Below are 12,396 nucleotides of genomic sequence, written 5' to 3'. Positions count from 1 at the left end.
CTCGAAACCATTCAGCTGACGGATAAAACATAGTTAAACGTGTATACTTCTAAATGATAAATGACTAAATACATCCAATAAAGAAATAATTACAGTGAAATTGATACAAATAAGTCAACTCTAAAACAATACACTGGATAGCATTGAGCTGCATATTGTAAAATTTGAATGCGTGAATTAATTTATACAAATACAAATATCCTACTGGACTTATATGTACCAATCTGTTATAACACTAAATGAACACAGAACATTTGTGTAGTTTTAGGTTTGTATTATGTACAATATTTGGCCATTTTTTTGGTTGATGCAGAGGGGGTTTCCCGCTCCCTCTACAGCTGATGACAGGACAATTCTCTTCCTAATAAAGAAAAATCCCCAAACACCTGTCAGCCAGATCACTTTGTGAACAGAAATACAGAGGCTACACTGCAAGATGCAAACCATTGGTTAGCTGCAAAAAAAATAGGATGGCCAGGTTACAGTTTGCCAAGAAGTACTTAACAGAGCAACAGCAGTTGTGGACAAAGGTCTTGTGGACAGATGAGATGAAGATGAACTAATATCAGAGTGATGGCAAGAGCAAAGTATGGAGGAGAGAAGGAACTGTCCAAAGCATACCACCTCATTTGTGAAACACAGTGGTTTGTTATGGCCTGGGCATGTATGGCTGAAGAAGGTTCTGGATCACTTATCTTCATTAATGATATATCTGCTGATGGTAGTAGAAAAATGAACTCTTAAGTGTATAGACACATCGTATCTGCTCAAGTTAAAGTGAATGCCTCAACTCATCGGCTGGCAGTTCATTCCACAGCCAGTTATCCCAATGACAATGATCTCAAACATATAGCTAAAGCAACAAAGGAGTTCTTCGAAGCAAAAAGACAGGTCAATTCTGGAGTGGCCAAGTCAGTCACCCGATCTGAACCTGATTGAGTATGCCTTTCATATGCTGAAGAGAAAACCTAGCCCCTGAAACAAGCATGAGTTAAAGATGGCTGCAATACAGGCCTGGCAGAGCATCACCAGAGAAGACACCCAGCAACTAGTGCTGTCCAGTCATTGCATGCAAAGGATAAGCAACAAAATACTAAACATGACTACTTTCATTTGCACAACAAATAAATACATGATGGGTCTTTGTCCCAAACATTATGGAGGGCATGGTGTCACAAACAAAAACAGAACAGAATAAGAATAAAAGACAGGTATATGGAGTGAGAAAGTCCAGTAGCTTTATTTAGTCCAAGCAGATGTGGTTTGTCGTGATACAGTAACCGGCAGTGTGGATCATACTGGAAACACAGCTGTGGTCTAAACTTAGAGTGCAAGACCGGCGTTAAAACAAAGATCTCACTTTATATTCCAGGACCGTAACACCAATGTCAGTACACTGTACTAACATATGAATGTACAGTGTGTGCATACACACTGCAACACTGCATATACAATTTGCCAATCTGCATGCATTGTCCTCTTGAGCACTACACGGTTTATATCATGACTATGGGAAACTAGAATGAATTTTCTTGTGCTTAAAATCGTGACTTGACAATATTGCCACTGATATTGAACATTATAAATACTGCTATAAAGTGGTGTTAACATTGTGATACTAATGCATTGTAACAACAAGTCCATGCAGTTCTTACACTGGGCCTACTGTGGTAGTTACACACAGATATAAAAGCTAATTACTGTCATGCAAAGTGGGACCGAAACCAATCATAGCTTTTATTCCCAAAATTGTTAAAGATGCACATGGACTCAATAGGCACAATAAACCCTGGCTCATAAGATACATATTGTTAAATCAATGTGCTTTGTCAGCCAGTATCCCAACCAATATCTATATGATTGGCAATAACATGTAATTCAGCATGGCAATTACCATGAGCTTCCTTATTTAAAAAACATGTGTTCTCAGAGCGAGATAGATTTTCGACTCCTGCAGTGAATATTTGCACTTATTGGTAAATTAAAGACCAAGGCAATCAAAATGATATGTAATGTCTTTTTGTAAATTAATGAATGTAATTTCTGCAACAATATCAACAGAAAAATGCAATTACTGTATATTAGCCCTGTTTTATTCAGTAGAGAGCAAGGTTTCTTTTATCTGAAAGCAGTAAATATCTTATATATACTGTACACTACAGGACATTTTACGTTTTAGCCAATCAGCTGTGAGAACTGTTTTGAGGGCTGCCAATCAGAAAAGAACGTACATCCTTACAGTGAACAGCCATACAGAACTGGCAGAATGGCGAGTCCACTAGCTCAAGCTTTTAGGAATGATATTCTTAAGACTGAAATGAAATTGACTTATCTTCCTGTTTACATTCGAATAAAATAACTGCATGTTTTTATCTGGTGCCTCATCAAACTTGAAATGCGAGACAAAGAATTTGCATGGGATCTTTTATAATTTGTATTACCTACAATATTGCGCACAGTCAGGCACCAGCCACTTAAAAGTGTACATAAACATGACTAACTTTTACACAATGCATTTGAGTAAGAGGCTGAAAATGCAACGTGTCAAACGACCCCCAAACGGAACAGCAGAACAAATGACCAACAGCAACACTTTGCACAGAAGAGGATAGAAGATGAAACTTAATCTCACTAGAGATAACACTAAAATAGCACACATATTATACAGCACATTCATGCATTATCAAAAATATATGGCATAGATGGTGTATAAAAAGTAATCCTCTTAATTTGTCACACACTGACACACAGCCCCCTCTATTATGCTTGGCTTTTACAGTTTATGACACATTTATGTCTATAATTTTTATGCATAATTTTAAACCAATTATAGCTCTGTACTGTGTACATCTGGACTGTTAAAATGATATATCTATAATTTCATGGTGTACTCTAAACAAATGCAATTGTACAAACTACAATCTCATTTTTGTACTACAAAGAGAGTTCCTGTTTGTGTACACAGCAGACAAAAAAACACTTGAAACAGTAAATGGATATTGAAAAATTGCACATTAATGTGTTTTTAAAATCTCTATACAGTTCATATTTTCTGTAATATAATCATGTTTGCATTCAGCATATAATGATGACATCATTAGTGAATGATAAACAGCAACAAGAATAACCACTGTACAAATATTTCTGGCATGCAAATATGTATATGGCAAGTTAATCACAAAATACAAACAAGTTCACACAAATTACTCATACACACACACGCTCTCATATATACATATACTCTCATATACAAACATTCTTTCTCTAATGCACACACTTGTGCTCAGACAGGAAGAATTCTCCCTTTCCAAATTCTTATGGCACTCAGAAAACAATGATAATTTGGAAACAATGATAATAAGGCCACACAACGCTAACCTAGTCTTCTGACTTCCTCCTTTGTGATACAGATCTGTTCCCAGGTGCAGGGGGCTGTTTTGGCAAGGTTTGGGAGTTCAGCTCGAATGTCCTACAGCAGAAAAGCGTGGGATCATCGACCCCTTGAAACTCAGATCAAAAACAACAAAGACATAGGATCTGTTGCGGTCCCCAAGCCAAGACCTACAGAATCACAGCTTCTGCTGGGGTCGCCAGTCATTACATCACATAACAACGAGAAAAGGCCATTTAGCCTAATACTTGCTAATGTCTGTGTGGAATTTATATTTTGCTCATTTATATATTGTGTTGACCTTGTTTGACTGCTCCACCACAATGCTTGAACCTGAAAGGTTTTTGGGTATAAAGGACAGATCCAGTCAGACAGGTGGGGGTGTGGCTGTTTATGTAAGTAAAAATCTTCATATGTAAGAAATTCCAGAAATGGATGCCTGATATTTGGATGAAGCTGATAGGGGAACATAGGAGTCTTAACATAGGAGCGTGTTACTGACCGCCAGCTTCAGATAGTAGTGTGAATACAATGCTTTAAAAATATAAAATAAGCTTGTCAGGGAGGTGAGATTATTATCATGGGTGAATGTTTAGATTTTATAAATGACCTTTTTTTAGCATAGTATGTCAGCCAGCCTGCAAGAGGGCAATCGATCCTAGATCTGGTGTTATGTAATGATTCAGACAAGTTTTGATTCCAGCAAATTAAAAGGGGATCCCCTAAGACCAGGTTTTTTAGGCGTGGCAACGTTAAAAAGATGTGATCAAATTTAATGTAGACTGGGGGCAAGTTCTGGACTGCAGGACGGTGAATGAAAAGTTGGGCAGCTTCAAAGGTTATTCTTGATGAGCAGTGTAAGTTCTTTCCAAAGGTACAGAAAATTAAGTAGAACTAAGGCTATTTAAAAAGCTAACTGCACAAGCTGCTGAATGCAATTCTAAGCTTTTTTTTTTAAGGTCTTGCACTCTTTTTTTTCATTACTGTAGTTGGAAAAGGAAAGTTAATGAGGAGGGTAAGTACATTAAAGGAGAAGTGATGTATAAGAATAAAGATATTGATGATGCTTTGTTGAGAGTTTTACCAGGGAGGAGGTTACTAATAGGCATGAAGGCATAATCAATACTCAGAATGTCTTAGCCGATATTGAGATAGGTGATAAATTACATAAACTAAAGACAAATAAGGCAGCAGGCCACATAACAAATTCCAAGGGTTGTTTTCAAACCACTGGCAAACCACTTCAGAAACTGGAGAAATACTGGATGATTGGAAACTAGGTAATAAAAAAATGCCAATATATAAGAAAGGGGACTGTACTGAACCAGGAAACTACAAGCCAGTCAGTCAAACCTGCATCAGATGTAAAATACTGGAATCTATTAACAAACTGGAATAATTTATTGAAAATAATAACATGGTTTACATATTTCTATGTGAATATTTATACATTAGCCAACCATAGGATTAACTTAGTTAATTAGTTAACCATTAACAAATATATTAACTGACTTTTTAATTCCAATATGAATTGGCAATAACTGATGTAGTTGTTAACATTAATTAATGATGTACAAATACATTAACAGAGCTGTACTGTAGTAGTTAGTTAAGCTACATTATTTCATGCCAATTCATGGAAACTTATTGTAAAGTGTGACCAATAATTATAACTTTTCTCTCACGATAGATTCCAGTATTTTACATGTGATGCAAGTTAAACTGACAGGCCTGTACTTCCTGGACCAATATGGTCCTGTTTCTTATATACTGGTATTGTATTATAGTTATTTACAGGCATTTCCCAAGTTTCTAGATACTATAACCCGACACAGGTTTACAGTATAGGGTCTGCTGGGGTCCCCAGCCCTGGTCCTGGAGAGCTGCAGGGTCAGCTGGTTTTTAATGTTATTCAGCACATAACTGATCCATTAGAGCAGCAGATTAGTTAAGCCACCTCACCTGGCTTTATTCAGGTTATTGAGAATGGTCTCTCTCTCTCTCTCTCTCTCTCTCTCTTTCTTTCTCCCCCTCTCTTTCTCACTCTCTCTGTTTCAAGGAGAAAACACAAACTAGGAGACCTGCGGCTCTCTGGGATAGGGGATGCAGCAGTGTATTCAAAAAGCCTAGCTCCACATTTCTGCTACAGAATCCTGTCCCCATATGAGTCCCTGTCCTCAGCACGCTGGAAGGCATTTCTGCTACAGAATCCTGTCCCCATATTAGTCCCTGTCCTCAGCACGCTGGAAGGCATGGCTGAAAAATGGCAGTGTTGGCTTATCCCTTACCAGCACAGGGGACAATGGCAAGAAATCCCCCATAATCCTGTTTGGCCTCTGTGACGATAGCTAAGCGTGACGGCTTAGTGACGGAGCCAAGAGTGAAGGAGTAGGCAGGAGATCACAGGGAAAGGCATGAGGGTTATCCAGCCTACTGGTTCACACAAGATGAACAATTCTCTCACTGCCCAAAGGCTGGCACACACAGCTGGTTGCTGTGTGAGTGAACAACTGCACCAAGACATTAAACGGAGGTCAAGTTTGCAAAAACGTTTAAAAACAAGGAGCGCTATTCCTAAAATAAGATTTGGAACATGGTTGTATTTGTATTCTCAACTTCATTAAATATCTTGTGTCCAAAATCTTAGATTTCTTATTTCACTATTCTTTGTCACAATTTTTATTTGGGTGAATTGGGTATCAGATTGTAAACATGGGGCCTCACTTTTTTTCATGCGTTATGATCAGTGAAAACAAATGATCATATCAGCAAAGCAGGTTCTGCTGCTCTGAAGCAGATAAAAAGCATAGAATAAACAACCAGTGAGTAGCCTAGTTATGTTGCTGAGCATCTAACCATCACATAAAAAAATGGACTGTGCATCATATTTTTCCAATTCTTTTAGTTTTGAATTAAACAGGAATTGAGTGAAAAATATAGATTACCACAATTAATGAACCTCCAGATGGTGTGTTTTGATAGACTCGACAGATGCGGATTTCCTTCATTGCATTATAGTTCAAAGGGTTACCCAGGTTTTCTACTTTTTATCAGATATGGTTCCAACAGAATATTTTACACTCAATCTCAAACCTTAGGCATCAGCGTGCAGGACTATAACCAGCTCCCAACCATGAAAATCCCAGGGTAAACTTAGTATGCGTCATCGCTTTATGTAGACGCCCAGTCGCTCTCCCCTGTGGAAAGACGGAAGCCTCGTTTGAACCGGGAGCAGACGTGACCGAACAGCGCAGCACATGCAGCTCCTCCTCCCCAGGCTAAGGGCAGATTAGCTGCGCTTGTGCGGGTTCTGTGCAACGGAGCGGAGACTGAGCACTCAACATTTCATCCTTTTTTTTGGGTGACTGAGCAGGATGACGCCATGTTGTCATCTTTACAGCAGAACCACTGCCCGACACGCACTGTGCCACCTCCCCCCCCCCCACCCCTCACCCCTCACCTTTGGCTTGCCAGCGGCAGGGATTACCGACAGGCACCCCCCTACCCCCCCGCCCCACCTCCCCCCGGCCCTGTGTGAGCTCCACAGGGACTCCATGGTGACTGGCATTTCTACTCCAGCGGGAGACCAGCGCCTCCAACATTAGCTGGTGGGGGCGGGGGACCCACCGCTCCCTGCCTTATCTCCTGCGTCTTTCAAAATACTATTTTCCTCAATAAATAAATAAATAAACAAACATTTGTGCGTGTGTGTCAATTAAAAGACAACTTCCAAACCTCCCCACTGTAAGGGAATGCGATTTTGGGTTGGTGTGGAGTTGGTGTCCGTTGGCAGTTCGTTAAAAAGATGAGGGAGAAACTACGGATCTTGTTATCAATGTCTTCTTCACAGTAGCCCGGCACAAGCTAGCGCACGTGCTACTCGTAGCTTAAGTAGGATATCGTCTTTTTCTGCATTTGTCCAAGAAGATGCAGAGGTTCGGAGAAGTTATATTTGCAAAGGTGCGAATCAAAGGGTGAGTTTCTTGGTGGACCCCGGATTTTCTACGGTACGGGTCGGGTTACTGGTGGGCGTACGTGGTGACAGAGGCGTGGCCATCCCTTCGTCTCCGCCTCTCTTCAGATGCGCATGTGCAGGGCGGGCGAGGGCGCGGCTGCCAGGGACGGGCGGGGCTCGATGCCCCGTGACTTCATGAAGGAGAGCAGCTGGTCGGGGATCTCAGCCAGCACGTCCTTAGCCAGGCGGGCCATGCTCAAGACCTGGTTGCCTGAGCGGTCGATGTAGTCTCGGAACGGCACGAACTGCAGGAGGGAGAGAGGGGAGAGAGCCAGGTGTTAGGCACAAATACATATGTTACAAAAAGGTCGGAGAAGCTTAGGGTGGATTAGGGCGGAATCATTATTGAATAATTTCTTGTATTGCTCCAGATTTATTGTTTAATTTTGGTTTTCCTGTCGTTTTTACCTACTCAAGAACTTCTAGAAACATGTTTCGCATTCTCAACGTACACAACATTTTCGGTGTTCATGAAAGTGCTTGACGATGAAAAGTACTAGACGGTTTTTTACTGTGTCATTAATGACACACCAAAAAGTGAGCGAACATCAAAAAACATGGTCAGGTCAGGCGGCTTCTGACTGTTCAGCACAATCTGAACCGATTCTAGCACTGTGAATGTATAAACACATAGGCTAAGGTAATGCTAACAGCTCGCTTAAACAGGTTGGATTTTACAGGAAGTTACCACTATTCAAACATCATTAGAAACTTTCTCAGAAAAACTCACTGACCCAACAGGTAATTATAGAGGGAGAGGTGTATTGGCAAAGAAAAATGTATCAGTGTGAAATGTGACTTTCTATTAGAAAGTAATCTTGCTCTGTTTAATGTTCTGTGTTTTGTATCAGTGGAAATAACACTGATAGAGATAATCTATGTATTGTTTAATACAGAGCATGACTCCTCATTCCGGGTTCATAACCCTGTTCGGTTGACTCGTAATGTGATTACAGTATGGTAATTCTTCATATAACTTTTTGAGAAAACTCAAAAGTGAGTTTCATATGAGATAACACCATTATCTTCCAGAATAGACACCAATTCGGGGGGAAATTCACCAGCGAATCCTGCAGTTGCTGAAACCGATGAGAAATTGTGAGACCGTAAATGGTGAAGCAGAAGACGCAGGTCAAAACAGCAGTCTGGGAAAACCAAGAATACTTATTCTACCTCTGCAGTCGCTCCAGGCTTATGGCTGTTTGGTGAAGACTGACATATCCGGGGCGGCCTGTAGCGTAGTAGTTAAGGTAAATGACTGGGACACGTTAGGTCGGTAGTTCTAATCCCGATGTAGCCACAATAAGATCTCACAGCCGTTGGGCCCTTGAGCAAGGCCCTTATCCCTGCATTGCTCCAGGGGTGGATTGTCTCCTGGTTAATCTAATCAACTGTACGTCGCTCTGGATAAGAGCGTCTGTCAAATGCCAATAATGTAATGTAATGTAATCCCTGACATAGGGATTAGAAGAGTGCGCCAGGTTTATGGCTGTTTGGTGAAGGTATTCTTCGGTGAAGGTAGACTGACATATCCCTGACATAGGGAGGAGAAGAAAGAGAAGTACCTGCACTATGTCTCTCTCCGCGTAGCGCCCCCTGGAGGAGACTCGGACCTCGTCCCCATCCAGCTCTTCCATGGCTGCAGGGAGAGAGAGGGGCATTCAGGTACTTACATATGGCACCGTTTCAAACACTGCACATCCTTACAATGTCCCACTCCCCTTAAAACCAAGAATCCCAAAAGCTGAGCAGAACAGTGGTCAATGGCACGGATGCCACAGACCATAAAATGAAGCCGAATGCTGTCCCATGGCCATCCCTTTTAATCTCAAGCTAAGTGGCCTTCCCCAACCATGTCATATACAATGGGCTCCATGATTATTGGCATCCTTGATAAATATGCACAAAATAACTGTTAATAGTTATTAACATAATCTATTATCTAAAGTGCATTTTATTAATGATTCAATGGAATCAACCAAAGTAAAAATAAAAAAAGTACTTCCCCAAAAAACAAGGTTCATGATTATTGGCACCCCTGGTATAATACTTTGTGCAAACACCCCTGGCAAAGATGACAGCCATGAATCTTTTTCCATAATTTGTACTGTAAGGTTAGAGAACACATTTGGAGAGACTTTTCACCATTCCTCCACACACAACAGAACTTTTCAGACTCCACACAGAACAAACTAATGGCCATTGCAGAACATGGGTGCGGTTTTCACTTAAACACTTCAGTGTGCCATGTTATGGCTCTATTTGACACTTGGTGACCCCAAGATGCAACCAATCTCCACAATTCTTAAACCGTGATCTTTGGGTTCTTCATGGTCTCCCTGTCCATGGGGAGAATGTGCACTAAATTGTGAAACTCCACAGAGGCATCTGTTCTGAGGAGACAATAAACAGGATCAGCATGATTGTGTTTTCAAACGCCCAGGTGGATGGGGTTGGCACTGGTACAGTTGGCTGGCTGATTCGTTTTCCAAAGAAAATATATGCGGACACAAAAATAAAAAGCTTTTGCCGTGTAAGTGATAATTTATAAATCCCAATCAGCCAAGTCACACAGACATGTTGTCAAAATGTCTGATTTGATTTTAAAAAGCCCAGCTATTTATTTTAAGAGGATCAGAGGGGTAGGGACAAGTCTTGAAAGTGTTGCCATGACGATACAGTACCTTTGTGTGTGCTTTCCCCGGCACTGCAGAAAAAGAACATTGGCCGGTGTTCGTTAAGAAACCCTGGCAACAGCAGAACTCTGCACTTCTCCACCTTCTAAAGCCCAGGTTTTCAACAGGAGGCTAGAGAGGGTCCTTGAAGGTGCTGTAGGGGGTCCCTGGCCAACTGGCACAGATGAACCCCTGCCCGCCCCATCCCCCATATCATCAAGCCCCCCGCCATGGATCACCCAAAGCCACCTCCCCAAGTCCGTAATCTTTGTAAAACCTTTACTATAACCCCTTTTAACTCATGGATACACCTGATCCTGGGTGGGAGATCCAAAGTTTGAAAACCAAAGGTTGAAAAAAGTTGGACACAACTTTTCAATTGCTGGAAGGTGCATTTCTATCACTTCAGCGAGCCAATCTAATGTTGCTTCCCTCTGGAGTCATTCATAGTGGTAGCACAGTTAGCCTGCAGCCTGTAGATACTGTCTAATAATTTTGTACTGGACATACAGGGATGAAATTTGTATTTAAAGTGTAAATAGTCATATTTATGTTAGCAAAGCCTAAGTCCTCTGATAGTGGGAAATATAAGAACTTTGTTGCATTCAGGATAGATAATTAATAAAATTAAATCTCACAATAATAAAATAGTCTAAACATTATAATTGTGTATGCTCTTTTGCATCTTAATGTATACTACAAAAAGAGATAATTACAGTGCTGGGCACTGATTTGAAAACAGGCCCCTCTCTGTGTGGACAGAACGTTCATAGATCATTTTAATGTCACACTGGGCCATAAAGGTAAACATACAAAATATCAGACATTGTAATAAGCCAATTATAATTATAAACCGTAACCGTACTTTTGTTTGCAGGTGGATTCTGAAGTTCTGAAGGGGTCCTGATGTACAGGAAGAGGGGATGGTGTAGGATGTTGGGGGGTGCTGGTGTTGGGGTGCTGGGACAGAGAGAGGCAGGATGTTGAGGGGTGCTGGGACAGAGAGAGGCAGGATGTTGAGGGGTGCTGGGACAGAGAGAGGCAGGATGTTGAGGTGCTGGGACAGAGAGAGGCAGTATGTTGAGGTGCTGGGACAGAGAGAGGCAGGATGTGTAGGTGCTGGGACAGAGAGAGGCAGGATGTTGAGGGGTGCTGGGACAGAGAGAGACAGGATGTTGAGGTGCTGGGACAGAGAGAGGCAGGATGTTGAGGTGTGCTGGGACAGAGAGAGGCAGGATGTTGAGGGGTGCTGGGACAGAGAGGCAGGATGTTGAGGTGCTGGGACAGAGAGAGACAGGATGTTGAGGTGCTGGGACAGAGAGAGGCAGGATGTTGAGGTGTGCTGGGACAGAGAGAGGCAGGATGTTGAGGGGTGCTGGGACAGAGAGAGGCAGGATGTTGAGGTGCTGGGACAGAGAGAGGCAGGATGTTGAGGGGTGCTGGGACAGAGAGAGGCAGGATGTTGAGGGGTGCTGCGAGAGAAAGGGCGGTGTTGGGGTTCTTTCGGGGTGTTGGGGTTGCAGCGGGGAGAAGCGGAGAGAATGAGAAAGAGCAGTGGGGAGAGGGAGTGGTGACAGATGGCCGCAGAACCATGGGAGGTGGAGGGGCGCGTGGCTGGGGTGGGGGGGCTCTCAGCTCTCTCACATCTGCTGCCAAGTGGAAGGAGCCCCAGAGAGAGGGTCTCCCTAGACTCTCTGAAACTCTTTACTGCGCAAACACACACACACACACACACACACACACACACACACACACACAATAATGCAAACACACATGTACACACACACAATAATGGAAACACACATACATGTGCATGCACACAGAAACAGTGTAATAAAAGCAGGCTGGTGCAGGGAAATTTTGATGTGATAGAGGAGTGGAGAGTTATCTGCACTTCGTTGTGTCGCTCTGGATAAGAGCGTCTGGTAAATGCCATGTAATGTAATGTGATGAGAGGAGGAATAGCAATATAATAACTATATAATTTTTGGCATTTCAAAATAATAAATGAATGAATGAATGAATGAATGAACATTACCTCTCTTAACTGATCATAATTTCTACAGTACAAACTAAATTTAATAAGTTAATAAAATAGCCAGGCTGTGGTGCTTGAACATACCTATATTTGTTTTCATTGGAAGCATCACTGTGGGGTTAACCGTTATATTGTGGGATTGTGGGTAGGAGCTGGATGCAATCTTTACAGGCACACAAACACACACACATACACAGACCCTCCTACACAGACCTCAATACGTATTTGTTCAGGCCTGTGAGTCACTGATAGCATACGAGAGAGTATCACTTTGCTT

At 41.9% G+C, this 12,396-nt stretch overlaps 1 protein-coding gene across 1 annotated transcript in view; it reads right to left on the bottom strand.

Annotated features, from left to right (window-relative positions):
* Nucleotides 1-7,468: 7,468 nt before the first annotated feature.
* The window catches only part of LOC133138482 (copine-9-like), a 92,077-nt gene continuing 87,149 nt past the window's right edge, over nucleotides 7,469-12,396 (bottom strand). Inside the window, exons 20-21 of the mRNA XM_061257275.1 lie at nucleotides 8,972-9,045; nucleotides 7,469-7,651 (exon numbers count right to left, since the gene is read on the bottom strand). Of these exons, the coding sequence (XP_061113259.1) occupies nucleotides 7,469-7,651; nucleotides 8,972-9,045 (257 nt within the window). The remainder of the gene's footprint in view (nucleotides 7,652-8,971; nucleotides 9,046-12,396) is intronic.

The sequence above is a fragment of the Conger conger genome, chromosome 10 (assembly GCF_963514075.1).
Source record: "Conger conger chromosome 10, fConCon1.1, whole genome shotgun sequence".
NCBI classification, from domain to species: Eukaryota; Metazoa; Chordata; class Actinopteri; order Anguilliformes; family Congridae; genus Conger; species Conger conger.
This window is presented reverse-complemented; position numbering and strand designations above follow the sequence as displayed.